At 38.0% G+C, this 25,704-nt stretch overlaps 2 protein-coding genes across 2 annotated transcripts in view; both read left to right on the plus strand.

Annotated features, from left to right (window-relative positions):
* txndc17 (thioredoxin domain containing 17) overlaps nucleotides 1-1,868 on the plus strand; it is a 3,601-nt gene extending 1,733 nt beyond the window's left edge. The window contains exons 3-4 of the mRNA XM_052106647.1: nucleotides 1,179-1,254; nucleotides 1,386-1,868. Of these exons, the coding sequence (XP_051962607.1) occupies nucleotides 1,179-1,254; nucleotides 1,386-1,454 (145 nt within the window). The 3' untranslated portion in view covers nucleotides 1,455-1,868. The remainder of the gene's footprint in view (nucleotides 1-1,178; nucleotides 1,255-1,385) is intronic.
* A 2,176-nt stretch (nucleotides 1,869-4,044) lies between these two features.
* Nucleotides 4,045-25,704, plus strand: part of LOC127629555 (nucleoredoxin) — an 89,677-nt gene continuing 68,017 nt past the window's right edge. The window contains exon 1 of the mRNA XM_052106646.1: nucleotides 4,045-4,501. Coding sequence (XP_051962606.1) covers nucleotides 4,193-4,501 — 309 coding nt within the window. The 5' untranslated portion in view covers nucleotides 4,045-4,192. The remainder of the gene's footprint in view (nucleotides 4,502-25,704) is intronic.

Raw genomic sequence — 25,704 nt, forward strand, 5'->3', positions numbered from 1 at the left:
GATGGCTCTATACATTGCTGCATTCATCTTTCCCTCGATCCTGAATAGTCTCCCAGTTCCTGCCGCTGAAAAACTTCCCCACAGCATGATGCTGCCACCACCATGCTTCACTGTAGGGATGGTATTGGCCAGGTGATGAGCGGTGCCTGGTTTCCTCCAGACATGACACTTGCCATTCAGGCCAAAGAGTTCAATCTTTGTTTCATCAGACCAGAGAATTTTGTTTCTCATGGTCTGAGAGTCCTTTAGGTGCCTTTTGGCAAACTCCAGGCGGGCTGTCATGTGCCTTTTACTGAGGAGTGGCTTCCGTCTGGCCACTCTACCATACAGGCCTGATTGGTGGAGTGCTGCAGAGATGGTTGTTCTTCTGGAAGGTTCTCCTCTCTCCACAGAGAAATGCTGGAGCTCTGTCAGAGTGACCATCGGGTACTTTGTCACCTCCTTGACTTAAGGCCCTTCTCCCACGATCACTCAGTTTGGCCAGGCGGCCAGCTCTAGGAAGAGTCCTGGTGGTTCCAAACTTCTTCCATTTACGGATGATGGAGGCCACTTTGCTCATTGGGACCTTCAATGCTGCAGACATTTTTCTGTACTCTTCCCCAGATCTGTGCCTTGATACAATCCTGTCTCGGAGGTCTGCAGACAATTCCTTGGACTTCATGGCTTGGTTTGTGCTCTGACATGCACTGTTAACTGTGGGACCTTATATAGACAGCTGTGTGCCTTTCCAAATCATGTCCAGTCAACTGAATTTACCACAGCTGGACTCCAATCAAGTTGTAGAAACATCTCAAGGATGATCAGTGGAAACAGGATGCACCTGAGCTCAATTTTGAGTGTCATGGCAAAGGCTGTGAATACTGTACATGTCTTATGAATACTTATGTACATGTGATTTTTTTTTTATAAATTTGCAAAGATTTCAAACAAACTTTTTTCACATTGTCATTATGGGGTATTGTTTGTAGAATTTTGAGGAAAATAATGAATTTAATCCATTTTGGAAAAAGGCTGTAACATAACAAAAAAGTGAAGTGCTGTGAATACTTTCCGGATGCACTGTACAAAACGATATGCATTATATTGTGAAAGTGTGATGTCCAACCAATGATATACTGAGAATATGAAAATACACATCTGCAGACATCTACATTCACTATTGCTTTTGTTTTTGGCAGCTGGAAGAACCCGAATAATGACTTTAAGAAGAATCTGAAGCTCAATGCTGTACCCACTTTATTGCGCTACGGCACGGTATGGATCAATTAATGTTTTTCTTCAATGGATTGAACTTTAGAACATAGATGCTATATGTAAATACACTATACACTGAAAACCAGATATAAAAATAAGTGTCTTTATGTGTTTTATATTGTTTCTTTAAGCCTCAGAAGCTTGTTGAAGAGGAGTGTTTTAAAGCAGACCTGGTCCGAATGATGTTCACAGAGGATTAGTGTCCTGAGATACAACATACTGCTTTACACATGACTTTCTCCTTCAATAATCTACAAGATTTTTCAATGTTATTCTGTTTGAACTCTAATTGTAATGCTGTTGCTTCAGAAGCAAAACTAATTGTGGCCATGGAATTGTGCAGTGAGTTTGTTCTGTTGATTGTACATGTTTTTAAGATATTGTGCACATGAAGACTGTGAATCAAAAGAAGGCTGTACGTGCAACATCACCAGATGTAGTATTTCACATTTACATTGAAGTGATTTTCAACAAAGGCACTTTGACAGTACCTTCAACTGAGGAAATGAGGGAATTCAAATCTCAAAACATCATGAAAATCACTAACCTTAGAGGAAGTTATGACTTTCTATTTCAATTTTGTTTGTAATCAGAAATCAATAAAATTATTATTTCCAGAATGTTGTGTTCCTTGGCATCAAGGAGTTTTGAGTGTGGATTTTTTTTGTTCACCAAGAAATTTATATATATATATATATATATATACACTTGTAAAGTGATCAATGGAAAGGAGGAGGCGAGAACCGGCTTTTCAATATAAATAATAGTTTAATGATTAACTTAAAAGACAACATAAACACACACATGACGGACATGTTCGTAAATGATCTCTCTCTCCCGCACGATCCTCTGCAGTCGACCTTTATCCCTCACGGAGGCTGTAGGATGTGTAGGTTCACGACCCGGCCCGCCCTCTTCCCTGCCACAGCACTATCGGCCTAAAGTTTGGTATAATGTACAGATTTTGCTGTTATGGAAAGGAATTGGTATTAACCAAAGTGGCATTCAGTTGATCACAATGTTTAGTCAGGACATTAATAACGTGAAAAATTACTATTACAATTTGAATAAAATGTTCAGAACTTCTTAAACTACTTCAAAGCGTTCTCATTTAAAAAACCTCCACGTGCAGCAATAACAGATCCTTGACATTCTAGCTGTCAGTTTGTCCAGATACTCAGGTGACATTTCACCCCACAATTCCTGTAGCACTTGCCATAGATGTGACTGTCTTGTTGAGCACTTCTCGCACACCTTACAGTCTAGCTGATCCCACAAAAGCTCAATGGGGTTAAGATCCGTAACACTCTTTTCCAATTATCTGTTGTCCAATGTCTGTTTCTATGCCCACTCAAACCTTTTCTTTTAGATTTTCAAATGTGGATTTTTCTTTGCAATTCTTCCCATAAGGCTGCACCCCTGAGTCTTCTCTTTACTATTGTGCATGAAACTGGTGTCGAGCAGGTAGAATTCAATGAAGCTGTCAGATGAGGTCATGTGAGGCGTATATTTCTCAGACTAGAGACTCTGATGTATTATCCTCTTGGTTAGTTGTACATCTGCCCTTCCACATCTCTTTATGTCCTTGTTAGAGACAGTTGTTCTTTGTCTTTGAAGACTGTAGTGTTCAACTTTGAATGAAATCTTCAGTTGTTTGGCAGTTTCAAGCATTATATAGTCTTCATTCCTCAAAACAATTATTGACTGATAAGTTTCAGGAGAAAGCTGTTTCCTTTTTTTGCCATTTTTGACCTAATATTGACCTTAAGACATGCCAGTCTGTTGCATAATGTGGCAACCCAAAAACCAACACAAAGACAATGTTAATCTTCATTTAACAAATGAAAGAGCTTTCAACTGTGTTTGATATAATGACAGGTGATTTTCTAGTACCAGATTAGCAATTTAGCATGATTACTCAAGGATAAGGTGTTAAGGCTGCTGGAAATGGAGCCTGTCTAGATTTGATCAAAAATGACTTTTTCAAATAGTGATGGTGCTGATTTTTACATCAGTAATGTCCTGACTATATTTTGTGATCAGTTGAATGCCACTTTGGTCTTCTGCTTTAGAGAGTCAATAGAAAATATAAACTTTTGATTTCCAAAAATGTATTTTGCAAAGTAGATCAAGGAGTCTTGCAACAGATGATATGGCCTTCACAGATCCGGATCGCAACATCACTGAGTCAGTCTGGAATTACATGAAGAGACTTGACTAAAATTTAATTTGAATTTTTGGGTGAACTATCTCTTAACTATGTGCAGTTACAGGAAAGTTGCTGCTGTTTATGGAATCAAATGATTGATGATAACGAACTTGAATGGCAAAAGTGAGTTTTACATTTAAGGCAGCCTCAGTACATAGATCTGTGGCAAGTTCTTTATCTGCCAACAACCTTCAAAAATTGTGCTCAAGTATACCTAGAACTGGTGCTGTTTCAAAGGCATAGAGTGGTTACACCAAATGTTTATTTATTTTTTGTTTCACGCACTTTTATAATGATAATTAATTAATTAAATCTATTCATGGTGTTATTTTTGGTGTGAAAATTATACAATATTATATCTAATCACTATTAACTACCTAGAATTTTGCACACTACTGTACACCTTTATTGATATCTATATGAAGTGGAAGCTACTTCTGTGGGATTTGTCATTTGGCATTAGAATGTGGAGGTGCATTTGCACCATCTCGCCAGTAGGTGTCACAAAAGCCTCACAGCGGGAGTCGGCGCTGTCGCTGAGGGCCAGTCTATAACCGGAGCGCATTCCTGAACACCGCTCACAGTGGAGACAAACGACGGCCACTGTCTCGAGAACCCACGCGTCACTTCAAGACGGCTAAGCTGGAACCAGGGCTTGCGGATATCGATCAGTTCGGGTTTCATTTGAAATCATTTAAATAAACAAAAGAAACCGAGAGCTCATCAGCAATGTCGGAGTTTTTGGTGAATCTGCTCGGAGAGCGGCTCGTCAACGGAGAGAAAGCCGAGGTGGATGTGCATGCGCTGGGCAGTGCGCTGTCTCTGCTCGGGCTCTACTTCGGCTGCAGTTTAAACGGCCCCTGCAAGCAGTTCAACGCGAGTCTCTGTGAGTTTTACAGTAAGTTTAAAAAATCATCCGAGCACAAGGACAAATTGGAAATCGTCTTCATCTCATCGGATCAGGACCAGAAACAGTGGCAGGACTTCTTGCAGGAGATGCAATGGCCGGCGTTGCCTTTTAAAGATAGACACAAAAAGGTAAGCGACTATAGATGATACCGAAATTCCGTAGAATAAAATAAAAGCGATAAAATCACTATATAGGATTTCCTAATATTTCAATTGAAAATGTGTGTGTGTGTGTGTGTGTGTGTGTGTGTGTGTGTGTGTGAGTGTGTGAGTGTGTGTGTGTGTGTGTGTGTGTGTGTGTGTGTGAGTGAGTGAGTGAGTGAGTGAGTGTGTGTGTGTGTGTGTGTGTGTGTGTGTGTGTGTGTGTGTGTGTGTGTGTGTGAGTGTGTGTGTGAGTGTGTGTGTGAGTGTGTGTGTGAGTGAGTGTGTGAGTGAGTGTGTGAGTGAGTGTGTGAGTGAGTGTGTGAGAGAGAGAGAGAGAGTGTGATTTTATATTTATTGTAAGGAAGCAAGACATTGATATACAGTACCTTAATAAAAATATATTGCTACAACTAATGCAATTTTTATTCCTATGCACAATTTTAGGCAATTTTGAGACTGTCAGATGCAAAAAAAACAACAACCCGTAAATATTTTGTTTTATTGTTATTTACAAGGCAGCACAATCTGAAATAATTACTGTGTATTTCCATAGACTACATAATGACCCCACCTAACTGTATTATGATTCATTCTAATCACAGAAAATAATAAAAAAATTTTTTTTTTGTGGCCAGGTTCCCAGTTATTTTTTAGTTACTGAATGCTTTTAATGTTAAAACACATTCTTTATACATGTCACATTGTCTATCTCATATCCTATAGTGAGCTGCTTACCCAAATAGCATTATGTTTTTGTTTGGACTCTCCTGTGATGCCCAAGAAAGTGCCCAGAATCTACAATACTATACCATGGAAATATATCTAGACGATTTATTTAAATGTTTTTGATTTATCCATTTAAAAAATATGCTTCCATCATAAGTTTAAAATGTTTAATTGCTTAGAAAATCCTATTTCTAAAGCATTTCATTATTGAAAGCACGTTTGCTGTTCTGATTTTAAACAGGCCTGTTTTGTGTCATTTATTAAAACAAATCTGGAAATTATTACTGAGACTCTGAGCCCTTTTAATTGAGTTATCCTTCTGTTTATAGAAATGAGATCTTGTGGTTGTGAAAATCTCAGGTTTGCAGCTCTGGTATACCAGTAACAAGAAATAACCTTTAGTTTGACTGGGATACTCATAAAACAATTTTTGTTTTTCTAAACACAGACTCCGCATTGTATAAATGGCATTTTAAATACTGAGATGATCTGGCCGGTATTTTGTGTCCCTCTGTCTCATTCATACAGTTTTTCCCTATATACTGTATTTTACGCCCTGCCATTAGGTTGATATTTAGTGCAGTATTTTGCTGGGGTTTGTGTGTTTGTTTTAATGGATAATACCATTTGCATCATGCTCAGATTTGCCCCTCTGTGCTGGTATCCATTTTTGGACCAGTGCACCAGCCCCACCTCCTGCAGCATGCTTTGGCACATCTCACTGACAAGCAAACGATGGCCGTTTAATGGCTCTTACATTTTACAATGACATCAGGGCAACAATACAAATATTTAAGATAAAATCTGCATTTGCAACCATGCAAGATTCAGAATATAATGCGCAGTTTTGTTGGGGGATTAAGAAATTTAATGTGTAATAAGAAAAGAATATTGTATGAGTTATATTTAAGCTGCAGTTTCATGTCCGGTGCAAAAATATTATTGTTAAAGATAATTTTAGAGACAAATAGCCTGATCACAAATGAACATTCCTTATATTTTCAGTTCAGAAACATTTATTTGTTAAAGGCCTTGAGTACTTTGATTTGTTTTGCTTTTTGTTACATGCTGACTTGGCTTTGTGCAAACTGTCATGCATCAACCTTTCACTGTAAAATCTGAATAGTTGACATTACTATTTTACTTATTTTCCAAGCAATTGTTTTGCATGCTTTTTCTAAGTAAACTTACTTATTTGGCTCAAGTAAATGGAACTTAATTTTAAATGATGTTAACTAATTACAAGTAAACTTAACTTATCTGTGATTAAAGTATCGTTGTCTTTGTTTAATCATTTAAATTGAGTTATAGCATGTCTTATACAGTATAAGATAAATTATGACTGGAACCGCAAGGACTTGTGCTGCAATTTTGTACTTGATCATTTTGAGTTAGTAGTACTCGAAGCCAAAGTTTAAGGAACTTATATATTTAAGTTATTATAACAAAATGTGATATTTCAAGTACTCTTTAATTAGGACCACTTAAATATTTGTATTAAAGGCAATTTTGGTGTTTAGAGAGTATTGGTAACTTAATTAAAACTAGTAAGATTAGTTATACGTATAGAATAAGTTGAGTAAACCACTTAATAAATATAAGTATTTACAGTTAAGGAAAACATTTAAATAGAGATCTTTACTTTCAATACGTTTAATTATTTCTCTTGTATTTTAAGATTACAAATAGGCCTTACAATGTTTATATCCAATTATTTATAGACATGCAACATTACACCGCTTTCAACACAATTGTAATCTCATGCCAGTTTTTGTTTTTTAAACCTAACAGCACATTTTCCTGTCTGTGTGAAAAAGTGTCTGTTTCTGCTGGCCTCACAAATGTCTATGTTCTTATTTTTGGCGCCTTTATGATAAATTGCTGGTGTTGCTCATTATTTTACTTACTTTTATCCAAAATGTGTGTTTTTTTTTTTAAATAACACACATTTTTATAGTACGGAATTATATTGATCTTTTTATCTATATATTATCCTTTTTTTACTGTGTACTATTTGACAGTTTTACATTAACTGAACTTTTCAATGTAATTTTTGTTTTAATATATTTGAACATATTCATACACTTTTATCCTTAGTGGCTAAAATAGGCATAAGCATAGTCTGTTTTCATCGCATGGCATTGGCAAGATAGACTAAGACAAAATATAATATTAAGCCATAAATAATCCAAAGCCATTGTAGGATGCTGTCACATGGCTCACATAGCTTCGATTTCTGCTTGAGGCTTACTTGGTTTGCTCTATTAATGGGAGATGTAAATGGCCAGGGCTGGTCCAGATAAGTCTGTTTGTCTCGAGGTAATAACATCTTGCAGCCTGCAGAGAGTTAAGCTATAAAGACTTTGACCACCCAATGTCATGGTCCTATTTGCTGTCCCAGCATGAGGACGAATCCTCTTTCCTCTCTTCACGGGAGAGTGAATATAGTGGGACTTTTGTGTTTGTTCTTTAAAGACTTTAATTGCTGGGTGGTGTTGGCCTGCTGCAAAGCCGAGTTGAGGTTGTGGTACTGCGGGGTATTAAGTGGCTCATTTTCCCCTCTCTCTAAGGACTGCTTGGGTCATTGACAAGTAAGGATGCCTGAAATGATAAAGAGGCAAAATCTTTTGAAAATTAGATTTAAAACTCATGTGCCAAGTTTGTAGAGATGTAATTTTTGTATTCATTTTGGTTTCATACATTTTTGAAAAATGTTTGTAGTAGGATTGAGCCATTTAACACATACATATCTGTGGTTAATAGTTGACTGTTTAACATGTAAAAAAAAAATTGCACAATTCAGTATTGTGTTTTTTGTATCAATTCTTGAAACTTCCAAAACGACCAAAGAAGAGGTGGATGGATCGAATCAATAAGATATGAAGAACGTCAGTGTCACCCCCAGGGATGCCCTGGATCGGAGGAAGTGGAGAACGGCTTGCCGGAAAGTGGACCCTGCACATGCGCGTGAAGAACGCTAGGGAGAAGAAAAAACAGAACAGAACAGAAACCGTTTGTGTGGAGAAGTGCACACTTATTCATTACGCGTGACGGATGTCCCGGCATAATAAACACGGGAGTGGACTTCACCCGCAAGTGGTGAGCCATGTGTGGAGAGATGTGGGCCAGCTGCCGTTCTGTATCTCTTCGCATCACTCAAACGCTCACTCACTATTATCTTAAGCAGTCAGTGTCAAAAGCGAAACCGTGACCCAGCGTGAGACAGAAGGGCAACCAGAGAGATTCATAGTTTTGATTACCGGTTACACAACAAATGCCCGAGTTACACCAGGAATGCACAATCCCTCCATCAGTGCTCAGACTGTCCGCAATAGGCTGAGAGAGGCTGGACTGAGGGCTTGCAGGCCTGTTGTAAGGCAGGTCCTCACCAGACATCACCGGCAACAATGTTGCCTATGGGCACAAACCCACCTTCGCTGGACCAGACAGGACTGGCAAAAAGTGCTCTTCACTGATGAGTCATGGTTTTGTCTCCCCAGGGGTGATGGTCGGACTCACGTTTATCGTCGAAGGAATGAGCGTTACACCGAGGCCTGTACTCTGGAGCGGGATCGATTTGGAAGTGGAGGGTCCATCATGGTCTGAGGCAGTGTGTCACAGCATCATCGGACTAAGCTTGTTGTCATTGCAGGCAAACTCAACACTGTGCGAACAGGGAAGACATCCGCCTCCCTCATGTGGTACCCTTTCTGCAGGCTCATCCTGACATGACCCTCCAGCATGACAATGCCACCAGCCATACTGTTCGATCTGTGCGTGATTTCCTGCAAGACAGGAATGTCAGTGTTCTGCCATGGCCAGTGAAGAGCCCGGATCTCAATCCCTTTGAGCACGTCTGGGACATGTTGGATTGGAGGGTGAAGGCTAGGGCCATTCCCCCCAGAAATGTCTGGGAACTTGCAAGTGCCTTAGTGGAAGAGTGGGGTAACATCTCAGAGCAAGAACTGGCAAATCTGGTGCAGTCCATGAGGAGGAGATGAACTGCAGTACTTAATGCAGCTGGTGGCCACACCAAATACTGACTGTTACTTTTGATTTTGACCCCCCATTATTCCTTTTCTGTTAGCCACATGTCTGTGAAACTTGTTCAGTTTATGTCTTAGTTGTTGAACTTAATGAACATAAAAAGATTCAATATTTGCACATGTTAAGTTTGCTGCAAATAAAAGTAGTTGATAATGAGAGGATGTTTTTGTTTTGAGTTTATATATGACCGTGGGACACAATCATGATGCAGTCCTTGTTTTTTTTTTTGTTTCTTTTGTCACATGACAAAAAATGGCTACATGCATGATGGTTGCATCACAACATTTTTGACTTAAGACTCATATAGACATTCATTTTAATTCAGAAATTTAAAACATGTTTACCATAGTAGAGGTGTGTTCAAGTACATTTTGTGTGAACTGCACTCTTTAAGGTATGCTCTGGGTTTAGTACAAGATGAGGTCATCGACCGCATTTGTGGCATAATGTTGATAACCCAAAAAATTATTGACGCATCACTTGTTTATTAAAAGAAATAAACAAATACAAAATGTAAGTGAATGGGCCAGTCTATAAAACACTGAAATGCACACGGTTTCAAAAGTATAACCACAAGGCTTAAACATTATGTGTTAACATGATTTTAGTGCGATAAAATCACTAACTTACATGATGGCATAAGTCCAGTAAACCTTGTAACCTGTTGAACATCATAGCACTGTAAATCCCTGATTTTATCGCACATAAATCATGTTAACACGTATAATGTTTATGTCTTCTGGGGAGTATTTTAACATCTATGGTCTGGCCCCATTTACTTCCTCTGTAAGTGTCTTACTGTAATATAATATTATTGATATTGCAGAAAGTAAGTCCTACAGGTGTGGAACAACATGAGGGTGAGTAAATAATAACAGAATTTACATTTTTGGGTATACTATCCCTTTAATAGTTAAACTATTCTAAGAGTTTTGTTTTTGTGACTTGGAACGCTACTAAGAAACTGAAACCATTGCTGTATTTATATATGCATGTACCTTAATGTCTGCGGCAGTGAACCATATCATTTGTGTTTGGTGGATTTCTCACAAAAAGGTTAGAGGACTTGTGGCATGACTGTATATTTCTTGTATTCGGTAGATTTCAGTGTTTGCTTTTCCTCTGTGTTTGTAAGAGAGCGGGTGGTCTAAGTATATGGAGTTGGATTGGTGATGGGCATCTGCTGAGTTTCAATGCAACTCTATACTGGCACTGCCTTACAAGGACAGTTGCATTAGGCAGAGTGTGGAAAGCTGCTCGTAAATCAGTTATGGGCCAAAGCCCAGATCTGCCAGTGGTGTAAAGTAAACATCTGTAGATAGACTCCAATCTTGCATCCGAGTGAAAGAGGAGGTCTTCTGCTGTCCAGAGTTTGGCTATGCCATCGTCTCTGCAGATTCAGGGACAGCTGCTCTGAGATTGCTAAGGGCTGCTGTCATCAAGGTGTCAGTGATCTGATGAAAAACCCTGCGCTCCCCGTTCATCACAAATCCTAGAGCCGTTCCCCTCTGTGCAGCTTTGATTTCAGGGCTGGCGGCTAGAGAAAGATGACCTTATCTGCAGGTGGTAATATGAGCTTCCCTATCGGTGAATTGTACATTTGGCTTTGTGTGACTAACACAGATTTTCTCTCTGCTGAGTGACGCTGTGTACTGATAATGCTGCTCTGTGAGAAACACCGTGGTCAGGCTAATTGAGATGGACTTTTGAATGTCCAGACACATTTATTTCAGATCAGATTGAATTTAAAATGGTTTACAGAATTATTTTTTGTTTGCTACTTTGTCAAATTTGTATATATGACAAGATCTAAGGCGATATGGAGCCTGAATTTAAAGTGGCCATATTATACACATTTGTTGTATTTAAATTTTTTCCATGTACAATTTTTTTTTTTTTTTATTATGGTAAAATGTTTTCACCTGTCCCAATAACACAGACCGCTATACTGCAAGTAAGTAATTTGTAGGATGTTTTCCCCTAAAAACTGTAAACTGTTTAATTGATCATCCATACCAGACGGCACTGCAATTGGTCAACCAATTGTGTGAGTTTTGGGTGGGACTATCTACCTTTCTGACCAATGGTAGATTGGAGGAGTGTTTAAAACAAAACTTTATCAGAACACTTTTTTTGTTTCGCTAGTGGCACAGAAATGAGGTATTTCTCCTTTTTTACTTATTAAGACCTATCTCTGTTATTATTGGCTAACCTCAGCCAATGTAACTTCATGATGCACAGTTCACCCTGTCATTCATCAAGTATACATGACACAATGTTTAATTGACACTGCTGGGTAAATCACTTAAAAATCCACTACAAATTACTAATTATTTATCTAAAATTGTAATCAGATTACTTTACCAATTACTTCACTGAATCACATTACTAATTACTTTACTTTTAAGTTCCTTTTATAAAATTTTTGTTTTAGATTTTCTCCCATTTTCTCCCCAATTTGGAATGCCCAATTCCCAATGCGCTCTAGGTCCTCGTGACGGCGTAGTGACTCTCCTCAATCAGGGTGGCAGAGGACGAATCTCAGTTGCACCCGCATCCGCATCAATCTTATGTGGCTTGTTGAGCACGTTCCCACGGACACCTAGTGCGTGTGGAGGCTTCACGCTATTCTCCGCGGCATCCATGTACAACTCGCCACGTGCCCAACCGAGAGTAAGAACTGCACATTATTGCAACAATGAGAAGGTTACCCCATCTGACTCTACTCACCCTAGCAACCGGGCCAACTGATTGCTTAGAAGGCCTGACTGGAGTCAATAAGCACGCCCTTGATTCGAACTTATGACTCCAGGTGTGGTAGTCAGCATCTTTATTCGCTGAGCTACCCAGGCCCCCTTTTAAGTTACTTTTTAAAACACTTTTCCACTCAGCAAATGAAAAATAATGTCTATATTTCTTCCTCTTTCTTCCTCTTCATTCATTTATACACACAAGTCATACACGCAGCACCTCACATTTCTCCTTCACAATGACTCGATGCAGGGACGTAATTAATGTATTCTACATAAATAATATATTATTTATAATATAGTATATTATAAATAATATACTATATTATATAAAAATATAATATAGTATATTTTTATATAATATATACATCATAACTCTATAATGTACTTAAAACTAATTAAAGTCAGTAACTGTAATCTGATTATAAGAATTTAAAATGTAATTCATTACATTACTGTTTTGACTAAGTAGTAATTACATTACACCCAGCACTGTTAATTGAATATTTGAAGGAAGGACATCAGCTGGGGAAGTTACGTAGATGTTTATAGTAGCTATCTAGCTTCTCAACAGCAAGTCTCACACATCTGGCACAATTTGTATAAATCCTGAATTAATCCGACTGAATTTAAAATTTTAAGTGCATGTAAACATGCTGATTGTATTGCAGCAAGATGTGCTTGTACCTGAATGTAATACATGACAAGAGATTATGTAAGGATTGTTGGCAGCAGGGCAAATGCTGTAGTGTGCTCTACAGAGTTTTAAGAACACAACGCTTGCCAAATTGAACTACTCCGCACAGACTAGAGTTACACCTTCTCTCAGTCCCTATTGTGTCTTTCTCACTAGGAGCACTGTAATGTTGTGAATGGTAACAATGGGAGTGTGGACGTGGCGAATCCTAGTGGAGGACTGGCGTCTTTGGTTTTTAGTTACTTATTGAGGCCAGATGAAAATGACAGCCGGTAGAAAAGGCTTAATCTTGCTCACTTTTTTTAGGCAATGTGAGACCGTTCTGTTCCCTGCAGTCAGTAGAGGGGAAGACAATAGCATTTTGGCTGTGACCCTGGAAAAGTTCAGCCCCCAGGTAGAAGTTTTGGTTGATAGTTTAGCTTTACTGAAAGAGGCCTTTTCTTTCTTGATTATGTCTGTTTGTTACTATGTAGCAGAGTGACACAATTTAACAGGAATGGAAAAGAATTTCACAGAAACGTATAAAACAGACACAGTTTTTGTCTTCACCACAGCATCAGCCTTAGAAATCAGATTAAAGTCTGTTATGATTTAATGGGCAAAATGTATTCCTTGGGGCTAGTTAGAGCCTTCAGACATTTAAAGAATGTATAGAGCAACCTACAGTGAACACTGCATATTGATTATTTCATAGGGAGAACTAAGGCGAGAAACATACTTCATGCAAATGCAGAAACGAATGCTTTACCTAACACATTGCAAGTGCTTTCTTGGAGGTTACAAACCTCAGTACTCAAGGGGGCTGATGGAGTAACGGTACCTTCAAATGCTTATGCAATTAAACAGGTTGTGAAATTATTCATTGGAAACAAGTAAAAACAAAATAACGTCTGTTTAAGCAATGAGTCAATCAGATGCAAATAAACAATAAAAGATGCAAATAAACCCAAACTTTTGCTCAAATTAAAGTGTCTCCTTATGCAAGTCTCACCTCACATTTTCCTTTTTGACGTTTAATCTTCCCACCATGTTTGTGGAATGCACAAGAGTCTCCTTGGGTTCGTTAGGGTTGTAGGGGCAGTTTTGTGCTATTCCCCCCTATGCTCTGTATTAATTCTAATGTTCTCACAGATGTGTCCATGATCTTATCTGTGCTTTGGTTGAGTCACTGCCAGTTATTGTGTGTGGTGGATGCTTAGCCAGTTGCTGAGTGTTGAAGCACAGCACAAACATGTTGATTGTCTCTCCTGGCAGCCTGGCACCCTCACACATTGGCGCCAGGGCTGATGTGAACTGCTGTTGACTTGTGTATTTTTGTGTGGTGAGAATTGAATTGGGCATTTTTAGGTCTTATTTAACCACTAAGCAAAATCCTGCCATAACCAACCAGAAACTGTGACTTTCTCTTTAGTTTAATTTTGGTATTTTAAATGTTGCCAATTAATATTAAAGAGATAGTTCACACAAAAATTGTAATTCTGTCAACTTTTACACACCCTCATGTCATTCCAAGCCTGTATTATTTTCTGTATTTCTTGGAACATAAAAGGAGATTTTTGCAAAGGTCCAGGCTGATCTTTTCCAAAAACATCAAAGTGAGCATGTTTATATGATTTATGTTGTCAAGCTCCAAAAAGGCACCATAAAAGAAGTCCATACAGCTTATATAATCCAAATCTTCTGAATACAATAGATTGACATTTTTTTTGTATTAACCAGAAATCTTACCTGCCACCACAGCTCTCGAATCATTCACACTTGACATTATTCAAACTTGTATCTTCAAGATGCGTTGCACCAGATTTGACGTCACTAGTGCCAAACACCATTAGTTCTCGTGTGTTTCATACCTGAATGTCAGGTAGTCCATTTTCATGCTTATAACTACCAAAAATCTGCTTATTTAAAAAAAATATATAATGCAAGCAAACTGCATTTACAAGACACTTGAAGAGTTGTTCTGTTTCTCTGCTTAAAACATTAACGGGCATGTGCACTTAACTTGCACACATTGGGTAAGTCAGTAAGAACAGCATCAACCGATTATATTTTGTGGAACGCAAAATCATGGTAATGGCCAAAAAACTAGTTGTTCCCATCAGTTTATGCTTAAACCATTTATAACCTTACCCTAATAAAGAAAATGCAATTAATGCGTTGCATGACCTTGCATGTTGTCGGCATATTAAGCATGATCATCAAACCTTTGCGTCTTGAGGTGCCAAGTTTGAATGCATGCATATGCAGATAGAGTGGTGTTCTTTAACCAATTAAATAATGTTTTAATAGTCCTTTTTTAATACTACTAGTTCCTTCTGAAAAAAGAAAATGGAAGATGAGGGGAAAATAGGGCAAATAGCTACAAACTTCAGAACCACTGACGTCTTAATTATGGGTTTTGACGCCTTAGATGAGGATCTTCGTTTTTTGGCGTTGAGTTCAAATGCCGCTGCAGTGGAAATATGTAATTAAGTATTTTATTATAGTTTAGCCTCTGCTAAACTCCCTCAAATCTTTAATCCAGTTGAGCTTTTGCTTGTCAGAATTGCCCAAAGCCATAAAAACTGGCATGGATGTGTGATAAACAAGAACCAAAGTGAATGATTCATAGATGGTGATGAAAGTGTCCTAACTCTGCCACATAGCCAAGGGATTGAATTGGGGGAACACATTTCTGCTGCGGTAAGTGGTAAGATTTGGGAACAAGCCAAATCCTTCTAATCGTTTCATCTCAAGTGGATTATTAGCACCAGAGCAACCCTCTGCTCCGGATTGTCCTGCTTGCTCCTTCAACTCCAGAAGTGGGTTCTGACCTGAAATGACTCTGCCATGTCAGTCCAGGAGCAAAGCCAGTGCTGGGCTTTGCTTTTGGAGCCTTGCAGGACAGATGACAGATGTGCCTCCACACTCCTGTTTCAGCTCTGCAATTGGATGGGATTTATGTGGACAAATGTGTTGTTGATTGACTTAGGCTGCAGGTGTGGCTAATAATAAGACAGAGGTACTGCCCTAGCATGTACAAAGCTCATCTTAACAGATGTGAAGCATGGAGGAAACAGGTCATCGTTCTATTTACCCTGAAATTAGCTCTGTTTTATAATATAGCCCCAAAGTGTCCACGAGTACAAAAATTTCCAATAAACTAAAACATTAAAGGACGTTTCCACTGTCTGTCATTGCTTTTTGTTCACTTTATTGGCATATCATCTGTTGATGTGTTTTTAACATTTGTGCAGTAAGTGCTTGTGGCTGTTGGAACATAGAAGTATTTCCCGCTGGCGGCTTCTCCTATATAGTGTCAAATAAAGTTCCATCTGTTTTTTATTGACCTTGTTATATGTCTGGTGTTTCGTCAAAGGATGTCTTTCAATCCCTGTGGCTAGCACACACAATGTGCACTGAAAAGCCACTATCCTAAAAGCTTTCCTCAGAAAATCCTCTTTATTTTTTAAAGCGAATGAAAACAAAGCAAATCCTCTTGTGTAATGTATCTCTTTTCTTTTGTATTTCTATAATTATGTTATCGAATTCTGCATAAACGCATCACTATCATTAGAGTGTGTTCGTGTGTTGGCTTGGCTTAGTTCCTTTAAAAAAGTTTAGCGAGAAGGACAAGCCTCATAATTGAGTTTTCATCCAATGTGGTTTGGAATCACAGCAGAATGAAATCAGGTCAAGCTCCTCTTTGCTTCGACAACCATGAGCCTTCAGTACTTCATAATTGGTGTCTTGTGATTGAATTGTGGGAAAGGACGGAGAATTTGCAGAATGCAAGGCCATAAGTATGTGTTAAAATGAAAAGCAATACAAGTTAGGAACTGATAAAGTTATAGCGTGAGGTTGTTTAGGCTAGTAGGAGGTTATTTAGGGATATTATGGGTAGACCTAGAAGATTCACTATGCAGGGAATGAGCTTTTCACAAGCTTGTTACATGGAGACATTTGTGTGACTTGCAGTATGTTGATACATCAATGTAAAAATAAAATAACTTTAAAAATTACTTAAAGTAAGGCACCCGACTGCAAAGCATTTTTAAGTTTAATCAACTTAAGGCAAATTAGTTGTACCAACATAATAATTCAAGTTGGATTGTGTATAAGTGCTGGTACGGTGTCCTGCTCCCATGAAGTGCTCTATGTTGGATAGCAAAATGCTCTTCGAGACCCATCGCTCTCCACCTGCTCCAACACAATGGTCCCTAGTGTGTTTGTGTGTCATTGGAGTGCAGGGTTTTGGAAAGAGGGGACATGGCTAATTCAACGTCTGGTATGGTGAATGTTCCAGAATGGCTAAAATCGCTTACAGCCCCTTTATTAATTTTTCTCATGGGGGTTGGGGTAAGACCATACATTTGATTCCCCCCATTCCTGAATGTCATTAAGGCGTCAAATTACTTAAAGGAACGTTCCAGGTTCAATACAATTTAAGCACAGTCGACAGCATTTGTGGCATCATGTCGACAACCTCAAAATTATTTCAACTTGCCCCTTGTTTAATAAAAACTAAAAAAAAGCAGTTACGATAAGGCACTTACAATGGAAGTGAATGGGACCAGTTTATAAACTTAAAAATACACACAGTTTTAAAAGTATAAACCCAAAACGTCAACATTATATGTGTTGAGATGATTTTAGTGTGATAATTGCTTAATAAACTTATCTTTGTAAAGTTATATCTAACTTAAAGGTTTACAACAAAGGTGTTATATTGTATGTAACTTCACACAGTTAAGGTTAGTAAGCGATTTTATCACTGCAAAATAATACATATAATGTTTATGGCTTGTGACTACTTATAAAAATGTGCGTATTTTAGCATTTATGGACTGGAGTGATTCACTTCCATTTTAAGTGACTTACTGTAATAGCAATTTGTGCTTTTTTATATATATATATATATATATATATTATTACACACAACAGTTAGTTCCGGTCCTCAAATCTGATTGGACGAGAGACGTTCCATGAGCACTGATGGTCTGACAGCATCAGCACTCGGATGCTTCACTGTGTGTATCACTCCGCTTGTGTTCGTGCTGTTCTAAACTAAGGCGTAAGAGCAGTGCATATCTGTTAGGAGTTACTGTCTTTTATTTTTGAAATTACATACAGTATGTTAGCCAGCAGGTGGTGGCAAATGATAATTTTTGTGTGTAATATGAGCCAGCTGGTGACAAAGTGAATCCGTTAGTCATTATTTACATAGAACAGCGCTCGGTGATCGCTCGTATTACCACTACATTACTTGAGCTAGGACATATTTGTAAACTGCTTTAAATTAACAATTTCAGCATTAAGGCTCATTGCAGCTGAGAGACACAACGGACTGATTAATTACAGAACTCGCAAACACCAATCAATCCATCCATCCATCCTTGTTTATCCAATAACTTGTTAGAAACAGCACAAGCCATGATACTATTTCTGAAGTCTAATTTCTGAACTTTTTGAATTGCTAACGGAGGTTTGGACGCATCATTTATTTTGAACCAGCAACGGCAGGTTCTGATCCGTAGTGTAAGAAAGTAGTTCCATGCACAAATGCGTTTTTATGCCCTTACTAAATTTTTGCAAATTTTTACAAATGTTCTTTTGTATATAAGCAATATCTCAATCGCAATCGTGCTATATGGCCCTACATCATCACTGCTGTAATTACCTACGACACTCGGCCTGCGGCCTCGTGCCTGCGGCAGAATCACAGCTGTGCTGATGTAGGGCCATATCGCACTCTTATGATATTACTTAAATATGAGAGAGAGGGAGAGAGGGAGGGAGGGGCGGGTAGATTTTAAAAAATAAAAATAAATTATTTATAATTTATAAAAAAATTTTAATTTTTTTTGGTAATCAATGTTATGCCATCATTGAACACAGAACATTCATTTTTTATTACAGCCTTATAAGTAGATGCTATCAATATCTAAGTTTACGTCCAGTTTTTGTTCTTTTCTGTTATCGACTGTGAAAATGTGTGAATTTATTTATAAATTGTCTCCTGCTTGTTTCCAATTCAAATGGAACTTTTACTGACAAAATGGTGTCATTCTTAAAAAAAAAACAAAAAAAAACACTGTTTTTGGCTGAGCTCAAAATAAATCCGTCCTTGAGGCGTTTGTGCATATTACAAATGATGTACTTTTGCGTCCCGGATGTCCCCACATTTGTATAAAATGGAGTGTCGAGACAATTTATTAAATTGCCTCAAAAATTCCCATTATAATACTTCAGTTAAAAAGTCCTTAAATACATCCATCAATAAAGGTAGTGTCATTGTCCTGAATTTGAGGAAAACTCGAGTCTCCTCATCGGTCTAAGTGTACCTCTCCATATGCCGTATGTTGTATGTTGTAAGGACAAATTTGATGTAAATTCTGACACGGGACACCTAATTTTTGGCGTAAATGCCATTTTTCTTGACAAAAAGTGTTTCCAAACTAGTTTTTCATGACATTTGACATATCGACATAGGATTAATGTAATGAAGTTGAACTCAATAATTGTTTACATGATCTTTTTGAATTATTTGATAAATTATTGATAATTTGCATTTCCATTGGCTATATTGGTAAACATTTTGATACGCTAAACCTTGGATTTAGCCTTTTGGACCCACAAATAAAAAATCCTTGGATGGAAACTTAGTTAATGGGACAATTAATTCTGAAAGACTGGAATCACCCACAGTCATATTGGTTGTAGCAACTGTTACCTACTAAAACCAACAATCGTATACTCAAACTAGAGCAGTACATCATGTCTGACTCAAGAGGGGAAAGAGCCAATCCAGACGGGTTCTGCTGAGATTTTATCCTGAAGCTCTTTTCCACACCAACCAATATTGACAGAGGACTGAGTAGCAGTCATAATTGCAGACACCTGATGTTGGTCAGCCTGCAAAGAGAGAGAAAAAGAGGCTACAAAATAGGAACACACACAAGGGAAGCAGAACTCCAGAATTGAAATAAAATGTCATATATCCATGGATGTAACCAAACAAGAGGACAGAAAATAAGAACAAACAAATATGTCCAGGGACGAAACAAATCTAACACATTATCTGACAAAGTATTGTGGGATATATCATGTGTATGATTCAGTTTGTCTTCTGGTTTGTGGTATTCCATAAGAATAATCTGGTATTCAAACACCAACAATAATTTTGCATGAATTGTCCGTATATTGCAAATGAAGCGTACAAATCAAGAGCTTTTTCCATCAGAGCAGCGCTAATTGTTGGCGGTCACCTCCCGCTGAGTGAGAACAGTGGGAAGTCTGTGTGACTTTGTGTATGGCCTTAATTGCTGTTTTGATTAATCATTTTCTCCGCAGCTTTAGAAACTGAGGGGGAATTGATCCCAAGGCTGTTTGAATTGAAAGGGTTTATCAGCTTAAGGCAGTTGTAAGAGCACTAGAGGGCGCATCTTTTGAGCGTGTGTGTGGGATAGATGTGTCCGGGCAATTAGAGACGCTTCATACCGCCTGTGAGATTACTGCTTTGGAAAAGCGTAGTGAGTCCTATTTCTCTGTTCAGCATGGTTGGTGCAGGTTAAACATTAATCTAGACGTCAATGCCCTATGTATACTTTTAGCCAGATAAGCTGAATGCAGAAGATGTAACTTCTTAATGGTTACATTTTGCTGGATTCTGTGTGGAATGTTTGAAAGTGCTGCACCTTCAAGATGGATGATTTATTTGCGTAGTTCATCGAAGATGAAAAACTGCTCCAGCTGTACAACACACACCGATTCTAGCAACTTTATTTAGTTCAGGAATCGGGCATCACTGGTCGTGCTTTGTGTTTCGTGCTGTTGAATAAGTAACCATGCTGCAGTGGCACTGAGTGGTAACCGGAAACATTGTAAGCATATTTTAGCACAGTGTTTCATCTGCTTCAGCGAAAGAATCCTTGTTTGAGTACCATTAATTTAACCGAAAGTCATAAATCATTCAGTTCAGGAATTAAAAAAAAACTAAAATATTAGATGAAACAGGTTCTCATTTACTAACCCTATCTGTCAGTTAAATCCAAATAAACAGATCAAAACAATCTATTTGCCTATATGGATTTATCTATGTGCTTGTTTTGATCTTTCTGTCTGTCTGGATCTGTTTATTGAACTGTCTATTAGTCTGTCTAAATGTAATACATTTCAAGTTATTGTCCTGCCATTGTTGTCTTTTATAAGTCAGTCAGCAGAAATATAAGTTAAGCTTGACTGGAAGCAGGCCACTCATTAACCCTGCGGATCCTCCGCCCAACACAGGTGAGCATGTCCTTCACCACCTGTTCATTCCTCCATTAACTTAAAGGTCCAGGCGGTTTGGCTCTGGATGGAGCTTTTGCCTCTTTGCTCCATGTGCCTCTCATTCCCCATACCATTTTGTTTCTGTATGCATCAGTAGCTGCTGATGGAGCAGAGGTTCTGCTCTGGATGGGCTGAATGTGCAGCTTGTTTGTTTATAGAACAGGAGGCCGCTTGTAAGGACTGCCTGTTTGACTGCCAAATGCCGCTTTGCCTCTTCTGTCTCTAAAAGGTTTTGAGGGGTTTTTCTTGAGGCTAGAGCAATGTGGTATATTATGAGTATAATATGAGCAACTGCTGCTGTTTCACAAGCAGTTATGGCACTGAAGTAATTATTAATATTCATAAGGGAAATGTTATGTTCTGAAGAGAAGTTGTATACGTTCCACCAGGTGAAGTCTATGAACTGTCGTTATTGTTTAAAAAGGAGAACTTCGATTGAGTTGAAGATCTACAACCTTGGTGATGTAGAAGATTGCAGTATATGGCTTTTAGATGAATATTTTGCATGAAGAAAAGGAATCCGTACGTCCGTTCATCCCATCCCAGTTTTCATTTTATGTGGTCTACTCACATTTCCACCCCATAGTCTCCAATGACATTAAATAAAAAAGGAGAACATCTTTTGATTCTCATTTGTCACAATTAAAAAAAAATTAATAGTCCTAAAAATGGCTTCATTTTCTTCAATCAATCAATCAATCAATTTTATTTCTATAGCACATTTAAAACACATGTTGACCAAAGTGCTTCACATTATAGCAAAAACAGATCATATAAATACATATTATAAGCAGATTATAATTTTCTTATTGCATTCATTTGTAGTATTGAGAATTCACCCGTATGTTACTTGGATGTTCTAGTGCTTGTGTTTGCTCAACAGAGAATGTAATTTTCCTGCATATATTCTTGAATTACTATCCTTTCATTAAGGCCAAGCTTCCAAGGGCCCTTCAGACCACATTTTTCTATTATATTCTATCATGGAAACTTAGTCAGAGATGTCCCGTGGAGAAGTACTGGTTTCTGTAATGTGGCATCTTCTAAAAACCACATCCTAATTACTCACAATCCCTTTTAACCTTGCATGAACTTCAGTGACTCGAGCTCCACTAGGAATTTCTGTGCAATCATTGTGCTCCGATGGTTGAGACTATGATGAATGCAGCTTGACAGATCAGGATTTTATTGTGAGGGTGGTGCTGTTGATATTTCTACAGTAACATGCTTCAAATCCTCACTTTAATAACCCATAAGCCTCAGTACACTAATTATAGCACGATGCACTAATCAATGTCTGTTTATGTTCCTCTGCTGAGGAGTTGTACAAATTCTTGCTGCAGAAAGCCTATGTTAGATCTTGCCACTGAACAGTAAAACAAAAAAAAGGCATAAACATCTAGTACATACAACCGTGGCCAAAAGTATTGGCAGTGACATATATTTTGTGTTTTGCAAAGTTTGCTGCTTCAGAATTTGTAGATTCTTTTTTCTTTCTATGGTATACTGGAAAACAATGATAAGCATTTCATAAGTTTTTAAGGGTTTTATTGGCAAAAACACCCTGCTCTTGCAGGATGTTTTGATACCATTCTTTATTCATGGCAGTTTTTTTGGGCAGAATTGTGAGAGAGCCCACTCCCTTGGATGTAAAGCAACCCCACACATGGATGGTCTCAGGATGCTTCACTGTTGGCACGACACAGGACTCATGGTAGCGTTCACCTTCTCTTCTCTGGACTATCGATTTTCCAGATGTCCTAAACAGTCGGAAGGGGGCTTCATCAGAGAAAATTATTTTGCACCTGTCTTCTGCGGTCCAATCCTTGAACTTCCTGCAGAATTTCAGCCTGTCCTTGATGTTTTTATTGAAGAGAAATGGTTCTTTGCTGCCATTCTTGACACCAGGCCATTGTCAAATTCTTCGCCTCAATGTTCGTGCAGAGGCAATCACACCAACCTCTGGCCAATATTGAGCAATCTCTGCACTAGTGGTGACACGATTCCATAGCTGACTCCTCAGGAGAGGACGGTCCTGGTGCTTGCTGGACACTCTTGGACATCCTGAAGCCTTTTTCACTGCAGTTGAACCTCTCTCCTTGAAGTTCTTGATGATTCGGTAAATGGTTTCAGGTGCAATATTCTTTGCAGCAATTTCCTTGCATGTGAGGCCATTTTGATGAAAAGCGATGATGGCTGCATGTCTTTCTTTAGAGGAAACCATTGCTAACAAGAACACAATGATTGGAAGCACTTCTTCCCTCCTTTTATAGTAATCAGTCTTCTCTTATAATCCAATCAGAATGAGTGATTTCACCTGACTAGTACTCGTTCACACTTTCCCAGGTGCTGCAGATATGATTAGTGAAATTATGTTAGCTGGTCATTTTGTGCCAGGGCCAAAAAAACAGAGAAATTTGGGTTTTTGTGATAAAGTTAATTTCTTTAGCCAATTAAGCTTTTTGCAATTATTTAAAATGCATCTGATCACTCTGCACAATAATCTAGAAACCATGTGAATCAACACTGAACAACTGAAGCAGAAAACTTTGCGAAAAAAAATTATGTCACTGCCAATACGTTTGGCCATGGCTGTATACATATACATACAACTACATTCTCATATGGCATACTTTATTGAAATAAAATTCCAGAAGCACATCCAAGTGCATATTTCCTGTTTCTTATTTCTGTAGAGCTCAGTGTGAGTGAAGTATTGCAAAGGTCAGAAATGTACACTTGAACACAGACCACAGTTGCTTAAATCCGATGAGGAGGAATGTTTAACTATAGTTTTGTGTCCTTGTGGAATTACAGAACTCCTGAAAGTCATTTTGGAATTGCCATTTATATAGTTCTAAGTGCTATTTAAGCAACATCATAGCCGTGCTGATATTTAGACCAACAGCCTGATTGCGAGTGTGATATTTCCTTGATACAACAGTTCATCAAACAATTAAGTAATGTTGAATAACTTGAGTTTCAGACAAAAATTGGCCAGTTTGTTCATTTCTTCACTGCCAGCTAAAAGAAAAAGAAGCCAAAGTATCAAGCACAACTCTTCATTGCATTAATGCTCTGGTTTCGAGCTATTGGGGTTTCGTTCGTGGAATTTACAACTGTAGTTTTGCTTACTGCCCCCTACTAAAAACAGGTTGCACTTGCCTTTTGAATTGCGCTGATGGCAGGAATATTCCTTATTACGGTCCAGGGACATGATTAATTGCATCAATGTTTTTAACATAATTTTTTATGTAAATAATCGCACTTAATTAAGGTGTTAAAATTGACAGCCCAGATAACAATAGAAAACTCAGTGTACAATGGAAGAAACTGAAAGTTAGGGTTTTGAAAGTTTTAACCAAAACCCTAAATCTAACTTTTTGAACCCTTTACCAAAAACCTGTTTACCAGAGAAAGAAAACTTTGGGGTTAGGAACGAGTCGAGGGAAGTGTATAATAGGTAATTGACATACATCAGTAATTTGTAATGCATTCAAAAATATGGAATGAGTAATGCATTTGTTTACAGATGTTTCCTTTCTTCAAATAAAGTGTTAGATTGGAGGTTAGCTGAACTTTGATGCCTGTATTGTATCGATTTGAAATGCTGTTTGTGGATTGGTTGCTGTATATGGGAATAAAATTCACCTTTTCATACGAGCCATGCCGTACATTAAACAGTTTCGCCATTGTACAAATTATTACGAGTTGTTTTACGAGAGACTTGCTAAAGTTAGAGCTAGAGTTAAAGAATTCACTATTTATTATACCACTGCTGCCAAATGTTATTGATGACTTGAAATGTTATTTGCACGTAATCTTTACCATCCGTTTTGGACATTTCTGTCTTTCACTATATATATGAGCTGTACTTGTATGACTAGAAAATAGCTGCCGGTAGGCATTGCAAATATGACTACGATGTCTCGCCATGGCAACACCGTTTGATATCTCACAATCGGTTCTTAATTTAGCATCTTCATTGTCTTGGCATAATGTTGTATATAAGTGGTGACAGTCTAATGAAACACTTAGGCGTATTTAAAAGTTCAGAAACTGCAATATTAAAAAAATCCTTCCTGTTGGGCGGACATAATGACTATTATTATGAAAGTTGTCCGACTTGATGAGAACTGCAGTGGCTGCCAAAAAGTTTGGTATAATGTACAGATTTTGCTCTTATTGAAAGAAATTGGTACTTTTATTCCCCAAACTGGCATTCATCTGATCACAATGTATAGTCAGGACATTAATAACGTGAAAAATTACTATTACAATAAAAAAAAAATTCCAGATCTTCTGAAACTACTTCAAAGAGTTCTCATAAAAAAATCCTCAACGTGCAGAAATGACAGCTTTGCAGATCCTTGGCATTCTAGCTGTCAGTTTATCCAAATACTCAGGTGACATTTCACGCCACACTTCCTGTAGCACTTGCTATAGATGTGGCTGTCTTGTTCTTGTCGGGCACTTCTCACACACTGTCTACAGTTTAGCTGATCCCACAAAAACTCAATGGGGTTAAGATCAATAACACTCTTTTCCAATGTCTGTGTATTCTTTGCCCAATCTAACCTTTTTGTTTTTGGATTTTCTGTTTCAAAAGTGGCTTTTTCTTTGCAATTCTTCCCATAATGAGTCTCCTCTTAACTATT

The sequence above is a fragment of the Xyrauchen texanus genome, chromosome 36 (genome assembly GCF_025860055.1).
Source record: "Xyrauchen texanus isolate HMW12.3.18 chromosome 36, RBS_HiC_50CHRs, whole genome shotgun sequence".
Taxonomy (NCBI): Eukaryota; Metazoa; Chordata; class Actinopteri; order Cypriniformes; family Catostomidae; genus Xyrauchen; species Xyrauchen texanus.